Source organism: Geotrypetes seraphini, chromosome 2 (assembly GCF_902459505.1).
Source record: "Geotrypetes seraphini chromosome 2, aGeoSer1.1, whole genome shotgun sequence".
Taxonomy (NCBI): Eukaryota; Metazoa; Chordata; class Amphibia; order Gymnophiona; family Dermophiidae; genus Geotrypetes; species Geotrypetes seraphini.
The window spans coordinates 233,774,926-233,797,426 of record NC_047085.1 but is presented as its reverse complement, the minus strand read 5'-3'; the positions used below and the strand labels follow the sequence as shown (position 1 = coordinate 233,797,426).

Here is a 22,501-nt window from a genome sequence, read left to right as displayed (position 1 = left end):
CTGTTGGCTATTAAACAAGCAGAGGAGATTTGTGGTATTCCTTGAGCAGGTCGGGAATACAAAGTTTCTGCATACGCAGATGATATTTTGCTTCATTTGAGCAGTCCTAAAATTACCATACCATGTTTACTGGAACTGATTAATAAATTTGGAAAATTCTCTGGTTACAAAATAAACTGGAGTAAATCAGAAATTCTTCCATTGAATGTACATTGTACGAAAGGATTATTTGATGAATTTCCTTTTATTTGGAAGGAGGATGGTATTAAATACTTAGGTATATGGATTAAAAATACCTTGGAAGAAACAATGAAAATAAATGAAAAATCATTATTATTAAAGGTCACGGAGATGTGTGAGCAATGGAACCCTTTACCCTTTACACTTGTCTTGGAGGGGGAGAGTTCAAACGGTCAAAATAATTATCTTGCCGGTAATTTGTTACCAACTGGGTATGTTACCAATTTATTTTCAAGGGTCCTTTTACAAAAAGTTAAATATTATATTGACAAAATGTATTTGGCTAGGGAAGAAAGCAAGAATTGCTTTAGTATCTTTACAAAAACCAATTGCGGAGGGTGGGGTAAATTTTCCCAATTTTTATAGGCATCATCAAGCCTATATAATGCAAGGTATGTATTGGATCCTCCCTGAGCTCTTAGAACCTTATCCAGACTGGCTATTTCTTGAGTGGAAAATCATGTCCCTGATGAGACTCTCATATATTAAGTATTAAAATACCTAGGTACGCTAAGGATAATGTGATTTTATTGGACACATGGAAAACAATTAAATTTATTGATAAATTAACAAGATGTTCCCATAATGAAGTCTACGTTGCAGTCCTTATGGTTAAATTCCAAGATTCAAATAGGCAGTGCTGGGATCGCTTAGAAGAATTGGATGCAGGCAGGTATTCGGACATTAGATGACGTTATAACTAATGGAAATCTACTTGATTTTTCACACTTGCAACAGTCATTTAGAATTTTAAAATCTCAACAATATAGGTGGTTTCAGTTGAAGCAGGCTATTCAGAGTGGGTTCCCTGAATTTGGAAAAATTTTAAAAACATATTTTAGCCTGCAAATCCTTTGCTATCAAACCGATTTAGTAGGACATCAGGCTGCTCAGTGGTACAAATTGATTTCTGGATTTTTGAATACAAAGCCAAAAAATAGTCTTAGAGACATTTAGAGCATCGAGAAACAGTATATTTCTGTGTCTCATTGGCCACGAATTTGGACTTGGAGATAGAAATGTACAGCGTCAGAATCTATGAGACAAACGTGGTTATTTTTGTTACATAGGATTTTCTGGACCCCAGTTCGATTAAATAAAATGGATAGTTCTAAATCTAAGATGCTGGCATTGTTGTATTGGTATAGGGACTTTGGATCAACTGTTGTATTTTTGTCCGTTTATATTAATATATTTGAAGTCAATTTGGTTAAAATGTTCCAATGTCATATGAGGCTATAATTTGTGGAACAATTTTACATGTGAAACCAACTCTAAACAAATATAAGAGTCGTCTATTATGATCCTAACAGGTATAGCCATTCAATTGATTACAAGTAATTGGAAAAACCATGATAGAATTAATTATACATTTTGGTAGGTGAATGTCTGTACTACATACAGATACGAACGAATTAACGCAGAGTGCAGGGGTTTTAGTGAGGTATTTAATAAAATTTGGAGCCCATTGACTAAATTTGTAAAAATATAATAATGTATTTTCATATCTCTTCTTTTCTTTGGTTTATTTATCTTTACACATCCGGGGGGGGGGGGGGGTTGGAGGGAGGGGAATAAATAGATAGTGATATTTGGGTAACTTTATTCTTCATTTGTATTATATATTAGGATATATTATAATATTATTATATGCAGGAAAATAAAATTATTGAATGATATTTATGTTGCCGTATAGATACTAGTGTAATATGTGTAATATCTACTGTTCTTTCATTTGTATGACACTGTTTTTTTATTAAAAATCAATAAAGAATTTTTTTTTAAAAATGGACAATGTGCAGTTGAGATATTTGCAGCTAAAAAATGGCCAAAATTTGAATAAAGAATTAATATCATTTCTTTGTGTAATTATATCTTTGCTTGCAATTGGCTACAAAGCTTTATAATGCAAATCCCATGTGCATGTTATGTGCCATGACTGCTGGAACAGTTATGACTTGAATCAAAATACAGGTCAAGAGCAATAAAGGAGAGTCAAAGTAGGCATTACATTTCTATTCTAACATTTTTTGCCTACTTTACTGGCTCATAACAGGGGAGATAAACTAATGTTACATTCCAAATTTTGCACATTAAGTTAGGAGTGGGGGTTGTATTAATCATTGAATAATTAATCACACATATTCTCTATATTCACTGGAACCTCTCCCCCACGCATATCCAACAGGGACAGAAAGCCAAAGCTCAAACAAAAATAACAAAGTGGAGAAAAACCTCAATTAGTCTTCATAGGTTTTATTCCACTTTGCTATTTTTGTTTGAGCTTTGGCTTTCTGTGCCTGTTGGATATGCTTGGTGGAGGGGTTCCAATTAATAGAGTATGTGTGGTTAATTTCAGTGATTTATTGTTCTCTCTCCTATAAACTTTGGTTGTATTAATCCTCAAAATTTCAATTTTCTTGGAGGCTTTGTTGAGCTGTAGTGGCTAGACAAAGTTGCTATTTCGGGTTACACAGAACACAGTACTCAAAGAGTGACCTACATTCAACAGCCTCTAGGTCTGAAACCAATAGAGATCCAGCTGAAAAATTGTACATGGTTTTATTTGAGACTATAGGGAACATCCACACAAAATTTTATTCAATTTGGAGTAGGATGATTAGGGATGATTTTTAATATTGGACCACTTGACATGGAATGACCCAGTGGCCATTTTCTAGATGAGAGCCTCTAGGGAGTGAGTGAGGATTGCTGCTACCCAGGCTACCCCACTGGACCACCAGGGATGATACAGTATGCCCAAGGGGGAAGGGGGAGTCTGATCAGACTATTTGCTCGTACCCACATAGCTAAGCGACCAAAAGTTAGAACTGCTACATATGCAGTCCAATTGGTTGTTTAGCTATATTGGCCGAACTTTAGACCTTTCTTGAATTGACCCCCTAATTACACTTGTTGAGACACTCAGATTTTTCTCCACTAAGGATCTGCGGAGACCTCCGATGGCTCTACCAGAGAAGTTCTTGTTGATTTTTTTGACTTTAGAATATTCACAAGAGTTCTGAACAGGGACCAAATATCCTATCTGTGATTGACCCAGACAGTTAGGAGGAAGACGCCCCTTGGAGAAAAATTGTGTTAATATATATACCCAGCCTAGTGGGAATTTCCTTGGCTCCAGCTTCCCCTGGCCATCATATCACTGTACCAAAAGGAAAAGGCCAGTTTCCCTAACATATGTCACAGTGCAAGGCCAGCCGAAGGGAGACTGTAGGAGCTGTGCCTAGTCCTGAGCACATGGTAGCAGAGTTCTGAGCACATGGCAGAACAGTGAGCGGAGAGTGTTCTAGCAGGAAGAAGCAGAGAGAGGAGCAGAGAAGGTGGTGCTAGCAGGGGAAGAGGCGAGAGCTAACTCCGCCCACCCCTGACATCACCAGCCAAACTCTCCCCATAAAAGGGAACGAGCTAACGGCGCGCAGCCGTTCGGCGAGCGGCAAAGGCGCTCGCCTTAGCGAGAGCGCCTTTGCGAAGAGCGCCTTTGCAAAGAGCCTTAAGAAGAGCCAAACTACATAAGACAACGATACCTTAGGGCAACAAGCGGACCTCTCAAACACACTATCCCTTCACCCTAATCGTACAGGCTCTCATACTAACTCACAGACAGCAACCCTCTCAGACATCTCAAACTCTCAGTCTCTCAGACACCCTTATCTTCCAAGCACTAGATACCCCAATCTTCCAACTTTCAGACACCCTAACTTTCAAAATCTCACACCTGCTCACACACAGATTTTTCTAATTTTCCTAATTCTCTTCCTTACTGACAGGCAGACCTCAATTACAACTCAGCAATGGCAGGGAGGACAAGAAGCGCGAAGTCTACAATCAAGACCAGTATTCCAGTCGCTATGGGGATCCAGGAAGCGACCACGGACTGCGTGCAGAAGGAGGAAGACCCAGGACGGTGGACAGAGGTCTCTGTGCAGACCGAGACCATCCCCCAGCGCTACACTACACTCTCTACACAGACAGAGGAGGCTGCGCAGCTGGATGGAGATCTCATGCAGGAACTAAGGAGCCTCAGGGAGGAGGTGATACACCTGAGAAGCATCCGAGAGGACGAGGCCTACATCGACGGAGTCGTCCAGGAGCTGTCCCAAATCACCGAGCAGGCCCATGACAAGTCCATCCTCGAGACACCCAAATCATCAGCTTTGAAACCAACAATTGGGATACAGGAAATGGCTAGCGGCACTGACTCCTGGCAGCTGGTGACCTCCTCCACGGGCAAACATAGGAGACCCCCCCCCCCCCCTTTTCAATCTCTTCATCTTCTCCTTCTTCTTACAAACAGGGCAGCTATACATCAACCCCTCAACTCGCCCTGCGGAACAGATTCCAGATTCTTTAGGAAGGAACTGCCGATGAGGAACAGGAGCAGGCCCAACACACAGCTCCATCTCCAGGGACAACTGACCGGCTCCCCCCAAAGAAGCGCAGAGTAATAGTCATCGGGGATTCCATGCTGAGGGGCACCGAGGGACCAATTTGCAGACCGGATATGCAATCTAGGGAGGTCTGCTGTCTGCCTGGAGCCAGGATACGAGATGTCACCGCTAGTCTGGATAGACTACTCACGCCCCGAAACCACTTTCCTATGCTTCTTGTCCACATAGGAACCAATGACACTGCCAGGAACACACCGGAGACCATCACCAGAGACTTTGGAGCACTGGGTGAGAGGCTGAAGCGGACAGGAGCGCAGGTGGTTTTCTCATCAATCCTCCCAGTTAGAGGCAAGGGAAGAGCCAAAGATGAACGTATCCTGAGGACGAACGAGTGGTTACAGGGATGGTGCCGGGATATGAACTTCGGATTCCTAAACCATGGGGAAGCGCTACAAGGACTTCAGGGACCAGACGTACTCCATCTGACCAGTAGGGGTAAGAACGTCTTCGGACACCGACTAGCCCGCCTGCTTCACAGGGCTTTAAACTAGGTAAGTCGGGGGAGGGTACCCATTCACATATTAGTGCAGAAAGGAATTATCATGATGAGGTGAGTCGAAACTCCGCTTCCATGTCCAAGGTAAGTACCCACATTGCAAACAGTTCTTTGGGAGTCACACCGACTCGGGTAGGATACGCCTCACAGGGACTTAGCAAACACAAGATATGGAGGGCCATGTATGTCAATGCACACAGTTTAGGTAACAAAATTCTAGAATTGGAGGCTGAAATAAGGAATGCCGACCTAGATGTGGTGGTAATATCTGAAACTTGGTTCACGGACTCACATGGGTGGGATATGGCTATACCGGGCTACAATCTACTTCGTCAGGACAGAGAGGGCAGGTTAGGAGGGGGGGTAGCTCTATACATTAAAGAGGACATCAAAACCACCAGGATCACAGATGTCAAGTACACCGGGGAGTCCCTCTGGGTAAACCTGGCAAGAGGAAGAGAAAAATGCCTGTATCTAGGTGTGGTATACAGACCCCCAAGACAACTGGAAGACATGGACGCAGAATTAATTGAAGACATAGAGAATATCACTCTACGAGGAGAAGCTGTACTGCTAGGGGACTTCAATATGCCTGATGCAGACTGGAACTCATTTTCAGCAACAACCAGCGGTAGAAGGAGGCTCTTAACCTCCATAAAGGGAGCACGTCTCAAACAAATGGTAACTGAGCCCACTAGGGCCCAGGCGATCCTCGACCTGGTACTCACCAACGGGGAAAGCGTCTCAGAGGTCGCAGTAGGAGATACGCTAGCCTCCAGCGACCACAACATAGTATGGTTCAACCTTAGGAAAGGCTTCCCTAGATCAAACACGAAAACAAAGGTACTCAATTTCCGGGGCACAGACTTTGCACGCATGGGAGATTTCATCCATCAGACGCTGCAAGACCAAGTGGAGACCGATGATGTAGAAGCTAAGTGGTTAACACTGAAATCAACCATACATGAAGCAACTAGCCGCTTCATAAAATCAGTAAATAAACGACAAAGAAACAATAAACCCCAATGGTTCACCGCGGAGATCTCACACCTCATTAAGGAGAAGAAAAAAGCGTTTCTCTCCTACAAGCGCACAGAGAAAAGAGAGGCAAAAGTAGAATATAGGACCAGGTCTATAGCGGTCAAAATGGCAGTTAGGGAGGCAAAACTTCGAGTGGAAGAAATTCTGGCAAAAAACATTAAAAAGGGGGACAAATCCTTCTTCAGGTATATTAGTGACAGAAAAAGGAACACAGGCGGGATAGTACGCCTTAGAAGACCGGACGGAAGTTACGTGGAAGCAGATTCCGATAAAGCCGAACTACTGAATGAATACTTCTGCTCAGTCTTCACCTGTGAGGCACCGGGACACGGTCCGCAGTTGAAGGCAACACAAAGCACAGAAGACCCGTTTCAGAATTTTGAGTTCACACCAGGTGAAGTTTACAGTGAACTGGCAAGACTCAAGGTGAACAAAGCCATGGGACCAGACAATTTGCACCCAAGAGTGCTCAGAGAATTGAGCGATGTCCTGGCGAAACCGTTGGCTGAGCTATTCAATCTCTCCCTAAGTAAGGGGAAAGTTCCCCTGGACTGGAAATTAGATAATGTCGTTCCTCTGCATAAAAAGGGTTGCAGGGCAGAGGCTGCGAATTATAGACCGGTGAGTTTCACATCAATAGTGTGCAAACTCATGGAAACACTAATTAAAAGCAAATTGGACACGATCTTGAATGAAGGGAATCTTCGGGATCCCAGTCAGCATGGATTCACCAAGGTTAGGTCCTGCCAATCCAATCTCATCAGCTTCTTTGACTGGGTAACAAGAAAGTTGGACTTGGGAGAGTCTTTGGACGTCGTGTACCTGGACTTCAGTAAAGCTTTTGACAGTGTCCCACACCGCAGGCTGCTAAGCAAGATGGAATCGATGGGGTTAGGAGAGACACTAACTGCATGGGTCAATGATTGGCTGAGTGGCAAATTTCAGAGGGTGGTGGTTAATGGTACCCTCTCTAAAACATCGGAGGTGACCAGTGGAGTGCCGCAGGGCTCGGTCCTGGGTCCACTCCTTTTCAACATATTCATAGGGGATCTGACTCAAGGGCTTCAAGGTAAAATAACACTATTCGCCGATGACACCAAACTATGTAATATAGTAAGTGAATGCAGTTTACAGAATTATATGACGCAGGACCTGCTTACATTGGAAAGTTGGTCCTCAACCTGGCAGCTAGGCTTCAATGCTAAGAAATGTAAGGTCATGCACCTCGGAAGCGGAAATCCATGCAGGACGTACTTCTTGAACGGAGAAATTTTAACTAGGACTTCAGCAGAACGAGATTTAGGAGTAATCATCAGACATGAAAACTGCCAATCAAGTGGAGAAGGCTTCATCTAAGGCAAGGCAGATATTGGGTTGTATCAATAGAAGTTTCGTCAGCCGAAAGCCTGAAGTCATAATGCCGTTGTACAGGGCCATGGTGAGACCTCATCTGGAGTACTGTGTGCAATTCTGGAGGCCACATTACAGTAAAGATGTGCGCAGAATTGAATCGGTTCAACGGACGGCCACCAGGATGATCTCGGGGCTCAAGGGTCTCTCGTACGAAGAGAGACTGAACAAATTGCAGCTCTACACTCTTGAGGAACGTAGGGAGAGGGGAGACATGATCAAAACATTTAAGTACCTCATGGGACGTGTCGAAGTGGAAGATGATATTTTCTTTCTCAAGGGACCCTCGGCCACAAGAGGGCACCCGCTCAAACTCAGGGGCAGAAAATTTCATGGCGACACCAGAAAGTATTTCTTCACAGAGAGAGTGGTTGATCATTGGAACAAGCTTCCAGTGCAGGTGATCAAGGCAGACAGCGTGCCAGACTTTAAGAATAAATGGGATACCCATGTGGGATCCCTACGAGGGTCAAGATAAGGAAATTGGGTCATTAGGGCATAGACAGGGGGTGGGTAAGCAGAGTGAGCAGACTTGATGGGCTGTAGCCCTTTTCTGCCGTCATCTTCTATGTTTCTATTGTGAGAGAAAACAGTCTCTGGCAAACATAGCCATAGCACCTAGAGAGAGAGAAAGAGGGGAAAAGCAAGCACATGGGGCAACAAGGCTATTGCATCTGCACCAGAACAACGCTGGGATATGGAACCAGCCCTAATGAGAGAAAACAAGAAAGAGTGAAAAGATCAAGCTTTAAAGAACAAGTGGGGGAAGCAGAATACCTCCAGAGGAACATCCCAGAAAATCTCCAAGAATAAAAAACCCAGCAAAGAAGACCCAGATGAGCAAATATCCCACAATGACATTAGGGACAATTCTATAACTAAGTGTCTTCATTTAGGTACCCCGAGACAGGGTAGTAGAAGTCCAGAAGAGGTGTTGTAAGAGAACTTCCAGAAACAGAAATATCTTCCTGGTAAGACTTTGTTGGAAAATCGCTTGCAAACTTGGGGAAAAGGGAGACCTAAAGTTAAATAGTTAAACTCAGAGACATTATTTTAAAGTACTCACTTAGCAAAGAAGTTTAAGGGATATTTTTTCTTAGCATAGAAAGCTTGTTACAGTTCATAGGCTAGCATTTAAAAGGGCTATTTTAAAATTGTGATAGTATCAGCATAAAGCAGAGCAAACAGGTATAGGAACCCTCAGTTAAGACTTTTAATTCCCTCCCTCCCATCCCTGGTCTTATCTCTGATTTATAGGCCCTTGAACCAATTAGAAAGCAGCTGCAAAAGAGCCACGCTCCTACCTCGAAGACCCCTACTGGACTATCAGGTACTTCAGTAGATCTGGGGGGGGGAAGAAGTCGCAGATTGCCAACCTTGCCCTAGCCCATGCATCAACTCTTCCTTCCCTCCAATGCATACAGCATCTTTTAGTCCTCTCTTCTCATCCATCCTGAGCCCATGCAGCGTCTTTCCAGCGCACTCCCTCCTTTTCAGATCACAGGTAGCGTTCCTTACTTTTCCACGCTACCAGTAGTTGACCCGAAGCCTTCTCTCTGATGCAAAATACGTCAGAGGGAAGGTTTCTGGGTAAGCTGCTGGTAGAATAGAGGAAGGAGCGCTGCCGGTGGCCTGAAAAGAGGGAGGGAATGTTCCAGAGGAAGGCACCATCTCTGCGGGATCCCCGAATATAGATGACCCCATCCCCGCAAGTCTGGAAGAGGTCCCTGCGGTATCCCCAAAGAGCTAGAGGGGATCCCTACAGGATCCTCGTAGACTCCGCAGGATTCCCAATGTCCCCGTTTCCATGCAGCTCTCTAGCAGGAATGCCTGAAGGGGCAAGTCACAACAACTTCTTCAACAGGACCTGTGTTAATAATTGCACGCTACATACCACAAGAAGTCCTGAATCGGCTTCTGCATCGAGGCGTTCGTGATCACTTGTGGATAGAGGTTTGCAAAGTGGTAGTGCATGTGCCTGAAAACAAACATTAAAAAAAAATAAAAAAATTATTCCCTTGCAAGGAACAGAAGAAAAAAAATGCTTGGTCAAAAAAAAAAAAAAATATTCTGCTTATATTACAAAAAAATAAAACACACACAGAGCAGAAGTTCTATCTGTTCTTAGGATTCCCAGCCACTCAAATTTTCAGGAGAACTGTCATGAATATTCATGAAATATATTTGCATGTACTGCCTCCACAGCATGCACATTGCTCTCATGCATATTTATTGTGGATATCCTGAAAACCTGATTGGTTAGAGACCCTAAGAACAGCTTTGGGAGTCTCTGACAGAGCTCCATCCACCCTCCATTATTTTAGGCCTTCATTAGTGATAAACAGGGGTAGTTTTGCTTTCCAAAACAACCACTAACATAAAAGGGTTTAAATCTAGGGGGCTATTCAGAATGGACAAAAGGAAAAAGTCATCTGTGAAGTAGAAATGCTACTGTTCAACACTCTTTACTCTGTCCCTCACCCACATGCTTATGCGATACTTAGATTGCCTCCCAAAAGCTCCTACCCCAAACAGTTACTCCTGATGAGAATAAAGTGTTATGCATTCTCTCAGATGGGCAGAGAGATGACAACTCGCTTTTCTTTCCCTCCCATGCTACCTTTCACCTTACACCTCTATTCTAATACAGGAGTGAGCACCCTCAATCCTTGAGGGTTGCAAGAGTCAGATTTTCAGGATTCTTCCAATAAACATGCATGAGATCTATTTGCATACAGTGGAGGCAGTGCATGCAGACAGATCTCATGCAAATTTATTAGGGGAATCCTGAAAAACCCAACTGGGTTGCAGCCCTCGAAACTGAGGATGTCCATCCCTGTCCTAATGGAATAGAACCTTGAGCGCCCCTGGTTTTCCGCCAATGCGTGCTGCTTTTCCAGCGACAGTACGTGCCAGCTCCACTACAGACTGCAGAACTTTCTTCTTTTTGAAGGAAGAAGGACTGCTATGTTCTGGTTGTTCCCAAAAGAACCAGTTGGCTAAGGTAGGGGGAGCTAACTGGGGCTCCCAAATCAGGTAATGATGGAAACTTTTGTGCACTGCCCAGCACCACTACTGGTGTAGCAAACTCAGTCACTGAAGCCAACACTCCCCCCCCCCCCACACACACACACATATATTTGTGCTCCTGAGCACAATTCACATTTCTTCTGCCTCCTTGCAGCAAAGAGCATCAGTCTTTCAAAGAAGTGGACATTGAGTCTAGATTTGAATTTCAATAATGACTAACACTATACCCACCCTCCTCCCCATAAGTATAACAGTCACATAAGAATAGCTTACTGAGTCAGACCAATGGTTCATCTATCCCGACTTTGTAATTTCTGACGGAGTAAAAAAAACAAAACACAACAAAAATCAATCCCCTTGTACCTGTTCTACACCACTCAGGATTTTGTAGACTTCAATCATAACTCACCACAGATATCTCTTTTCCAAGCAAAAGAGCCCTAACCTTTTTAATCTTTCTTCATACGAAAGGCGTTCCATCCCCTTTATCATCTTGGTCGCACTTCTTTGACCCTTTTCTAGTTCCGCTATATCTTTCTTGAGATAAGGAGACCAGAAATGAACGTAATCCTCCAGGTGAGGGCGCAACATAGAGCAATACAGAGGCATTCTTAGTCTTGTTAACCATCCCTTTTTTTATTAATTCCTAGTACAGTGGTTCCTTGGAATCCGAACTTAATCCGTTCCAGAATCCCGTTCGAGTTCCAAGACAATTTTTCCCATTGTAAATAATGGAAACTGGATTAATCTGTTCCTGGGTCCCACAAAAACTCAAATTTTCACAGTAAATACATTGGATTTTAGGGGCAGAAACATCTGCCCAAACTTAACCCAATTCTGTAACCGACGTCCATGTTGCAGATGCCAGTTACAGAATTGGGTTTTAAATGCCCAAATCCCCTCCTCGGAACCCCCTCAACGGCCCCCCTAAGATCACTGGCAGGAGGGTGCCCATCCCCTCCTGCCGGACCCCCCCCTGAAACCCTCCACCCCAGAACCCCCCCTTGGGCTTACCTCGCAGCTGGCCGAATGGCTTCTCGCACCGTCCGACCAGCAGGCCCGCCCCTCCACTGCCCAACCCAGAAGATACTGGACCCCTTAGGCACTTGGGCCAATCAGGCCCTAGGATCCTGTGGGTTGGGCAGTGGAGGGGCGGGCCCGCCTCATTTGGACGTAGGCAGGCCTGCTGGCCGGACTGTGTGAGGAGCCATCCGGCCAACTGTGAGGTAAGCTCAAGGGGGGGTCGGGCACTCTCCAGCCGCGATCATCAGGGGGGCTTGGGGGGGAGACTAGCGGCCATAGCCGCGGCCGCTATGCCTGGGGTGTTTATTTTAAGGAAAAGTGCCTCCCGATTGGCTTATTAGACAGCTGTAGGACGCCTACATCTGCCTACAATCGGGAGCACTTTGCAGAATCAGGGCCACAATGTGCAGGGCGTTTGGATTCCAAGACAAAATTTACTACAAAAAAAAGTTTGGATTCCAAAACATTCGAGTTCTGGGGCGTTTGGATTCTGAGGTACCACTTTATCTTGTTTGCTTTTTTGGCCAACGCCACACACTGGGTGGGAAGGTTTCATCATGCAATGACACCCAGATCTTTTTCTTGGGCGCTAACCCAAGGTGAACCCTAGCATCTGGTAACTATTAATTGGGTTATTCTTCCCCAATGTGCATCACTTTGCATTTGTCCACATTAAATTTCATCTGCCATTTGGACACCAAGTCTTCTACTTTCTTAAGGTCTGCCTGCAATTTTTCAGAATCTGTATGCATTTTAACAACTTTGAACAGTTTAATGTCACCTGCAAATTTAATCACCTCACTCGTTCCAATTTCAACATCATTTATAAATAAGTTAAATAGCACCAGTCCCAGTATAGATCCCCGAGGCACGCTATTATTTACCCTCCTCCATTGAGAGAAATATCCATTTAACACTACCCTCGGTTTTCTATCCGATAACCATTTCCTAATCTACAACTGAACTTTGCCTTCTATCCCATGACTCTAATTTTCTCAGGAGCCTCTTGTGAGGAACTTTGTCAAAAGCTTTCTGAAAATCTAGATACACAATTTGATTTGAGTGTTAAATTTGCAGGAATTCACATTCCAGATCTCAAAAGCTCCTCTTCCCCCAGAATTCAAGATGTCAGCTGTAGAAGCAGAGCAGAATGTAGTCAGTCCAAAGTGAGTGAAGACTTGGTGACTGTGGAATCCCAGAATACAATAAATATGCCTGAGCCACTTCAAGAAATGCGCATATGGATGCAAGAAATAAGGACAATTTAGGGGGCAATTCAAGCAGAATTGGCACCCTGGTTATGGACCTCTGGGTCATAAAGATCTGGGTCATAGAGTCGAGGAAGTTGAGAGAAGTCTAGATGAACAAAATTCAGCTATAGTGGCACTAAATGCAAAACAGAAGGTGACTAGTGCTGCACAGGATACACTGACAAATAAGCTAGAAGATTTCAAAAAATTGAAGTAGATGAGCCAATTAAGATTTAGAGGAATACCGGAAATACCCAAGTATAATAATGCTCAGAGAAAACTGGCAAGTTATATCTTGTCAGAAGATGGTACTGCAATGGCTCCTGAACTTATCAAGACTGAAAGAGCACATCGAAATCTAGGAGGACCTAGAGCTAACATGGCCAAGCACAAAACAGTTTGTTTTTTAAAATTTTAAATTGAAGAAAGCAATTCTGGTGAAAAAATGCATTAATGCTGTTAATGCACATTAGCATGAATATATGGTCAATAAAAGACCCCCTTTAGGACATTTGTCCAAACAACTAAGACGTCGATAGCCAAAGGTACTTAACTGATTAATTCTGGCAGTTAACTTTATAAAACCTCTCTTAAAACCTCTCTCATCATTGTAGATGAGTTAAAATTTTGGTCAGACAAGTTTGCTTTACAAGAGAGATCAAAGGCATGCAAAAGTTAATCAGACAGCACGAGCATTCAACTCAAACCAGTTAACTTCAACCAGTTAAGTCCACTGCAGATACAGCAGGCCAAAAAACAACCAGTAGATCAGATTATTATTATTATCTTTTGAAATCAGCTTTGTTCCAATAGACAATCTTTTTATCTTTTACAATATTCTGTTAAGAGTGCTGCATAATGTATCCCTTTATCTTTAACGAGACATCTGTCAGCTCTAAATTATCTTTCTAAAAAAAATAAAAAATGAAAACTTGAGTTCTAATAGGTTAGCTTGTGGGGTGGCTATTATTTGGAGTCATACAGGGTAGATCAGAGCTACTCAGTTCTGATTCTTGAGGCCAACAGGCAGGCCAGGTTTTCAGGATATCCACAATGAATATACATGAGAGAAATTTTCATACACTGCCTCCTCGATATGCAATTGTCTCTCATGCATATTCATTGAAAATCTGGCCTGCCTGAAAATCTGACCTGCCTGTCAACCTCGAGGACCAGAAATGAGTAACTCTGATATAAGTGATGCAAAATATAAGTCGTGTGTGTGAGAAAGTAGAGGCTGCACTGCCAAGTGGTCTTGTTCTGCTGCTGTGTCATGTAGAATGTAAGGAGGTAGAGGAAGAGTTTAATAATAATAATAATAATAATTTAATTTCTTATATACCGCTATACCATAAGTTCAAAGCGGTTAACAAAAAGTTACATACAATGAGAGTAAGAGATGTTTACAACAAGAAGTAAGATATATTTACAACAAGATACATACAATGAGTGTTTGAGATGTAAGGGGAACAAAAAAAGTACTTTCTGGGATTCAAATTGCAAATGGAAGAGAACCAAGATAGTTTGAATCACAAGAAAATATCTAGTCAGAGATTGGGGTGCAAGGGAAAACAATTTGGGTGGAATACCTTTACAAATGGGAAGAAGGATGAGTTAATCTAAAATCAAGAGAATTGGGGATTGGGATGATGATAGCTGAGTGGGATTGGGCAAGAATTGGGAATTAGAATTTGTTAAAGAGACGGGTCTTCAGATTTTCTGAAGTCGGCGTAAGAAGTGGCCTCGAGAATGGGTTTTACGAGCCATGTGTTCAGTTTGGCTGCCTGGAATGATAACATTCTGTCTAGGAACTTCTTGTAAAGACATGATTTCAAGGTTCTACAGAGTGAATGTGGCAGTTCAAGAGGACACTGCTTTTGGGTCCTCAGCCTTATCTGTCCCTCTCTAGACGTCTGGCACATCACCTAATGTACAGATTCCTGTGTATATGTAACAGAATTAAAGATTAGGTTCTTACCTGGATAATCTTGTAATCAGAGTTCTAGGTAGTGTTCCAACTCAGTGCTAGGTGAATGGCTCAGAGTTCCAACTTATAGACCACTTTCTATGCAGAAAAGACAATTGGCCCTGTACCAGATGACTGCCACAATGAGCTCTCCAACAGAAAAGGATAGAGTTGGTCATTAGGGTCACCCATGAGATTCAGAGGGGTATGCCTTTGAAAAAGTGTCCCCTTGGAGCCATCAACGCAAGCTGTTCCTCACTTTCCTTGTCCAGGGGAGCTGCTACTGTAGGGAATGCCTCTGTGGGGACCATCTGGAGAGTAGAGCATCCTGGAGAGGGAGCATTTGCTGCAGAAACTAATCGTATGATCCAGGAAGCATTTGGAGATAATGCCATGTGCCAAAGCAAAACCTTTCTTTGGTACAAATGCTTCAAGGATGGATGAGCATCTGTCTACGATGATGATCTTTCCGGACGACCGTCAACAAGCACAACACCACAAACCAGAGCAAAAGTTTACGAGACTATCCTTGCAGTCATAGGCAAACTATCCACGATGTTTGTGAGATAGGACAGTCATATGGGTTCAACTAATTTTGGCGGACGAATTGAACTCAAAACGTATTTCTGCGAAATTTGTGCTAAGACTGCTAACCGGTGAACAGAAGGCCCACTCACACATCACTCATTGTTCGACAATTCCTGACTTCCAAAAACATTAGTGATTACGCACCCTCCCTATTCGCCTGACCTTGCCCCCTGTGATTTTTTCCTAGTCCCCAAAATGAAATTATGACTGAAAGGGTGCCATTTTAACACGATTGAAGAGATCCAGGCAGAATCACTGGAGGTCCTCAAGGCATTCACCCAAGATGATTCCATAAATGCATGGACTCTTGTGAAAAACGCTGGGATCGCTGTATACATTCTCAAGGGAACTACTTCGAAGGAGACAGTGGAAACTTGAAGTTTCAGTAAGCAATTTTTTTTTTTTTTTACAATTGAATTCCCTAAACTTTTGGGTAGCACCTCGTATTTACAGTGCTGCTACTGCTGGTGCCTGTCTGTGTCAGCTTAGCTTCTGCCTGACTGAAGTGGAGAGAATTTTCTGCCTCAAATCATTGAGGAACAGTCCAGACCTGGAAATCTTCGGGCTGCCAGTCAGACTGGAACCAACTAAAGGCTCAAACCCCACAAATCCTCACGGTGAGAATAAAATGCAGCTGGGCCCCACAGAATTAATCAGAAGGTGAGCAGGTTCCCAGGGGAATGACCCTGAGCCTCAAAGTAACACAAAGCAGGCTGGCTCATCAGGTACACCTGGGGATTGCCCTATGAGCTGCAATGCATCCTCGCAGAGTATAAAGTTCTCTCCCAGGCAGAATAGCCAAAATATGGTTAGATTAATTTGCTAACTAGTAATGCAGGGTTAACGCGGGAGCACTTGCCATCTTCTAAACGGAGTAAGTGTTCCCACATTAATTTTTTGCAGGAACCATGTGATAATGGAAACCTAAAAAAAACATAACCTAAAAAAAGGGAAAAGAACAAACGCCCTACAAAAATGCCACATTAAATCTGGACTTAGCGTGTGGGAAAAGTCCCATGTTAGAGCTCTCTAATTCCAGGTTTTACTCCACCTTAATAAAAGGGAACTTTAATTAGCTAAATATTAATATGGGAGAGGCTAGGACTTGTTAGTTAATGTAGGACTGGGGGACAAAGATGATTTAGGTAAATCATCTTTGTCCCCCAGTACCCTGTTCCTGCCCTGAGCAGAGCCTAGATTACACAGTGCAAGAAAAAGTAGACTGAAGAAACTGGGAATTAAACTTAGCCTTCATATGCAGCTGCCAAGTGTGGCAACCAGGAAAAAAAGGGGTAAATTTCCAACTCAAAATATATATTAATATCTAGTAATGTAATTGGCAAAACATAAGAATTGCTAATGTATGCAGGAAAGCACAGTTTACAAAAAGTTCCCCAGATGAAGATCTTATCAATCAAAACGACTTTATTGGACAATGTATGAAAATTGCAGACGTCCAAACATCCGGAGATTTTAAATATAACTAGCGCTGGAGTCCTATGGGACTGCAAAGTGCTTTAAAAGTAATATTTTCACAAGATTGTTTTTTTGTTTGATAGAGTGCTTTTTGAAACAATAGAACACTGTAGGTGGATGGAGGAATTGGTCATAAGAGTCCTATGACACGGGGACAAATCATTTTTCCCCATCCCGACGAGGGGGAAATCATTTTCCCCTGTCCCCATTGGGGGGGAAATTATTTTCCCTCCATCCCCATGGGGGGGAAAATCTTTTTCCCCCATCCCCGCAAGTTATTTTCTTGCCCCTGCCACCTCAAAAACTTTAAAATCATAAGTGTTCGAGGCTTGTGCGATTAAGGAATGGGGCAGGGAAAGTGACAAAACTTGCAGGGATGGGGGAAATTGAGTTACTGCGGGGACGGGGAAAAATTTATCCCTGTGTCATTCGCTATCTGATCCATGATCTACTATGATGCCCTCTTCTTCCTTTTGCCGATTGCATTAATAGATATTTTTTGAGTTGGAAATTTACCCCCTTTTTTCGTGGTTTAATTTGACATTGTGAATAAAGTTTTTTTTGAGACCCTTAGAAACCAGACCATACCAGATCAACAAATATTTCAAATTCAAGAGGCACCAGGATACCTTTTAGCCACAGGACACTTACTGAGCAGTGAGATATCCCTCCAAGAAGCCAGCAGCAAACATAATATTGTGGTCTTTCCTTAACTGATCCCCATAGCCAGCTCGTATGTCCAGGACACCCCAACCTGTGGATTGTATGGTGTCATTGTAAAATCCATATGCATCCCCGTTCTTGTCCAGGACATCTTTTACCGTAATGGTCTTCTCCTTGCTGTCCAAGTATACTGTTGCATACTGAATTCCTGTGAAAGAATTGTCCAGAAAATAAATTATTTCGATCAGGGCTTCACCATAAAATTTACAGGTTCATAAACATCAGAAAACTTGCCACCACCTCTAGTGTGGCTGGGCCTGGTTATACATTAACGAGTGCCCTGCAGAATAAAGGAGCTTCACATTTCTTCTTTATTTACTATACCAAAGTAAATACTGCACATCTAAGTGGTTTACAAAAACTAAAAATTATGAGGGGAGGGGTCATCATGGATACAAAAGGATACTAGGTTACAACAAATTATTATAAGGAAAAGGGATATATAATGATCAACTACCTATACAAATGATACAAGAGGAAGGCAGGGAGTGCAAAGAGAAACATGTGAGTCAAGGGGAAGCAGTTGCGTTAAAGCCAAAAAGGAAGGGGGTATGCATAAAGTAGAGGTCAAGCTATTGAAGGAGGAAAGGTGCAGTTTAAAAAAATGGATTTTCAATAAAGTTTTGAATTTCAAAAGGACAATTCAGATCAAAGGAGCAACAAGAATCCAGGAGAAGGGTGACTGCAGGGCAGATGCACATCACCTACACACAGTGATATGGCATCCATCCCCAGCACTGCCATGCTGTGCACCCCGATGCGCTCTTCCCCATCCCCAGCATTGCCGTGCCCCCTGCAGTACCTCTTCAAATCTTCACCTGCAGCGAGCAGGATCTCCTACCGGCTGCTCATGCTGGTGAGCCTTCTCTCCAACATCGCTTTCTGGTCCCGCAGACAGAGGGAGGGATGAGGCCGGCATGAGTAGCAGGTAGGTTTTGAAAGGATGAAGATTTGAAAAGGTATGTATAAGAATCGTAGGGGGGAGGAAAGGAGAGATACTGACTCCCCCACCTAGACAGCACATGGCTCTGCCCTCCTACCCTCCCTTACACCACTGCCTACACACTCCTCAAGCTCCCAGCTTGCCCAGGAACTACTTTTAGGTATTTCTGCAAGACCATTCCATTACTGACTTGTTTTAGTCTACCTTCTAAAGAGGAAGCTGCTTATGCAAACACCCCCATTTCTAAGCTAGGTCTCTCCAACTATAAACCTTCCTGTTCCATATATTGTCAGAATCAAATTTTTAGGGCATGCCAGTGGATCCCCAAGAGGAGTGGACCCAAATGTCATCTCCTAATAGCTGTGTTGTTTGGCATACATTCAGCATCCAAGCCACACCAAAAAAATTTATCCAAGGAAAGGGGGATTAGTCCAAGAAGATTTAAACAAGAGTATTTTTTTTCTCGATCCACAAAGCACTCGAGCCCATGCCATTACAAAGCAACGCAAAACAAAACTGGATGTTTGACTGCCGCAAAAAAGAACAAAAGCCAAAGGTAGAAAAAGCACAGTTACTTACCGTAACAGGTGTTATCCAGGGACAGCACATATGGGCGACGTCATCCGACGGAGCCCCGATGCGGACGCCTCACAAGCAGACTTGCTTGAAGAAACTAGAAGTTTTGAGTCGCCTGCACCGCGCATGCGCAAGTGCCTTCCCGCCCAGCGCATGTCTCCTCAGTTCAGATAGCTAGCAGAGAAGACAACCCAGGGGAGGTGGGAGGGATGTGAGAATAGCTGCCTGCTGTCCCTGGATAACACCTGTTACAGTAAGTAACTGTGCTTTATCCCAGGACAAGCAGGCAGGTATTCTCACATATGGGTGACCTCCAAGCTAACCAGAATGAGATGGTGGGAGTGTTGGCAACTTAGGAGAATAAATTTTGTAATTCTGTTTGGCCAAACTGTCCATCCCGTCTGGAGAAAGTATCCAGACAATAGTGAGAAGTGAAGGTATGAACCGAGGACCAAGTAGCAGCCTTGCAAATTTCCTCAATAGGTGTAGATCTGAGGAAAGCTACGGAAGCTGCCATTGCTCTGACTTTATGGGCTGTGACTTTACTGTGAAGTGGTAATCCAGCCTGGGCATAGCAGAAAGAAATACAAGCCGCCATCCAGTTAGAGATGGTGCGTTTAGAAATTGGATGTCCCAACTTATTTGGATCGGAGACAAAAATTTGAGGAGCAGTTCTGTGTGGTTTGGTGCGTTCCAAGTAGAAGGCCAAAGCACGTTTAGAGTGCAGAGTTTGAAGAGCTGATTCTCCAGGGTGAGAATGAGGCTTTGGAAAAAACACTGGAAGTACGATGGATTGGTTGAGATGAAATTCTGAGACCACTTTAGGTAGGAATTTCGGATGAATACGAAGAACCACCTTGCCATGATGGAACACAGTGAATGGCGGGTCAGTAACTAAAGCTTGTAGCTCACTGACTCAAGCAGAAGTGATAGCAATGAGAAAGCACAGTTACTTACCGTAACAGGTGTTATCCAGGGACAGCAGGCAGATATTCTTGACTGATGGGTGACGGCACTGACGGAGCCCCGGTACGGACAATTTTAGAGTGATTGCACTCTAAGAACTTGGAAATTTCCAGTAGGCCGCACCGCGCACGCGCGAGTGCCTTCCCGCCCGACGGAGGTGCGCGGTCCCCAGTTAGGATAAGCCAGCTAAGAAGCCAACCCGGGGAGGTGGGTGAGACGCAAGAATATCTGCCTGCTGTCCCTGGATAACACCTGTTACGGTAAGTAACTGTGCTTTATCCCAGGACAAGCAGGCAGCATATTCTTGACTGATGGGTGACCTCCAAGCTAACAAAAAGAGGGATGGAGGGAAGGTTGGTCATTAGGAAAACAAATTTTGCAAAACAGATTGGCCGAAGTGTCCATCCCGTCTGGAGAATGCATCCAGACAATAGTGAGATGTAAAAGTATAAACTGAGGACCAAGTAGCAGCTTTGCAAATTTCCTCAATAGGAGTAGAACGGAGGAAAGCCACAGATGCTGCCATAGCTCGAACTCTATGGGCCGTGACAGAACCTTCCAGTGTCAGTCCGGACTGAGCATAACAGAATGAAATGCACGCTGCAAGCCAATTTGACAACGTACGTTTAGAAACAGGATGTCCCAATTTATTCGGATCAAAGGACAGAAAGAGTTGGGGAGATGATCTGTGGGGTTTAGTACGCTCTAAATAGTAAGCTAAAGCCCGCTTACAGTCCAAAGTATGCAGAGCCTGTTCTCCAGAATGAGAGTGAGGTTTCGGAAAGAAGACAGGCAGAACAATGGATTGGTTGAGATGGAATTCCGAGACAACCTTCGGGAGAAACTTTGGATGTGTACGCAGAACCACCTTGTCATGATGAAAGACTGTAAAAGGTGGATCCGCAACTAGTGCATGTAGCTCAATGACCCTCCTGGCAGAGGTTAGAGCAATGAGGAAGACCACTTTCCAAGTGAGAAACTTGAAAGAAGTCGTAGCCAAAGGTTCAAACGGAGACTTCATTAAGGCGGAGAGAACCACATTGAGATCCCAGACTACAGGGGGAGCTTTAAGAGGTGGTTTCACATTGAAAAGACCCCGCATGAATCTGGAAACCAAAGGATGAGCTGAAAGGAGTTTTCCATGAACTGGCTCATGAAAAGCAGCAATAGCACTGAGGTGGACTCGGATGGAAGTAGACTTGGGACCAGAGTCAGACAAAGAAAGAAGGTAATCCAACAAGGTCTCCACTGCAAGGGATGTGGGATCATGATGATGAAGAAGACACCAGGAAGAAAATCGTGTCCACTTCTGATGGTAACATTGTAGAGTGGTCGGTTTCCTGGAGGCATCTAGAATAGAACGAACGGGCTGAGACAAAAGAGTATCATTCAAAGTCAGCCCGAGACATACCAAGCTGTCAGGTGCAGAGACTGGAGGTTGGGATGTAGAAGGGTCTGCTGATGTTGTGTAAGCAGAGAAGGAAACAATGGAAGAAGCTTAGGCTCCCTGGAATTGAGTTGAAGTAGAAGGGAGAACCAATGTTGCCTGGGCCATCGTGGAGCGATGAGAATCATGGTGGCCTGTTCCCTCTTGAGCTTGAACAAGGTTCATAACATGAGAGGTAGCGGAGGGAAAGCATACAGGAACAGATTGGACCAATCCAGGAGAAATGCATCCGCTGCCAGACGGTGAGGAGAGTAGAGTCTGGAGCAGAAGAGGGGCAGCTGGTGATTGTGAGGAGCTGCAAAGAGGTCTATCTGAGGAGTGCCCCACTGAGCGAAGATGGACTGTAGAGTTAAAGGATCGAGAGTCCACTCGTGAGGCTGGAGAATTCTGCTGAGTTTGTCCGCTAAGGAATTCTGTTCTCCCTGAATGTAGATAGCTTTCAGGAATAATTGGTGATCTGTGGCCCAAGCCCAAATCTTCTGGGCTTCCTGGCACAAGAGGCGAGAGCCTGTCCCACCCTGCTTGTTGATGTAGTACCTCGCAACTTGATTGTCTGTGCACAGCAGGAGGACTTGAGGAAAGAGAAGATGTTGGAAGGCCTTGATGGCATAAAACATCACTCTGAGTTCCAGGAAATTGATGTGATGTTTCATTTCCTGGGCTGTCCAAAGTCCTTGAGTTTGGAATTCGTTCAAATGAGCTCCCCAGGCATAAGGGGAGGCGTCGGTAGTGATGACAAGTTGATGAGGAGGTAGATGGAACAGAAGACCTCTGGAGAGATTTGAGGACATCAACCACCATTGTAGAGACTGACGAAGAGATGATGTCACAAATATGTGTCGTGAGCAAGGATCCGT

At 43.9% G+C, this 22,501-nt stretch overlaps 1 protein-coding gene across 1 annotated transcript in view; it reads right to left on the bottom strand.

Annotated features, from left to right (window-relative positions):
* Positions 1–22,501, bottom strand: part of PLBD1 (phospholipase B domain containing 1) — a 96,295-nt gene that overhangs the window by 62,745 nt on the left and 11,049 nt on the right. The window contains exons 2-3 of the mRNA XM_033935207.1: positions 17,641–17,860; positions 9,551–9,634 (exon numbers count right to left, since the gene is read on the bottom strand). Coding sequence (XP_033791098.1) covers positions 9,551–9,634; positions 17,641–17,860 — 304 coding nt within the window. The remainder of the gene's footprint in view (positions 1–9,550; positions 9,635–17,640; positions 17,861–22,501) is intronic.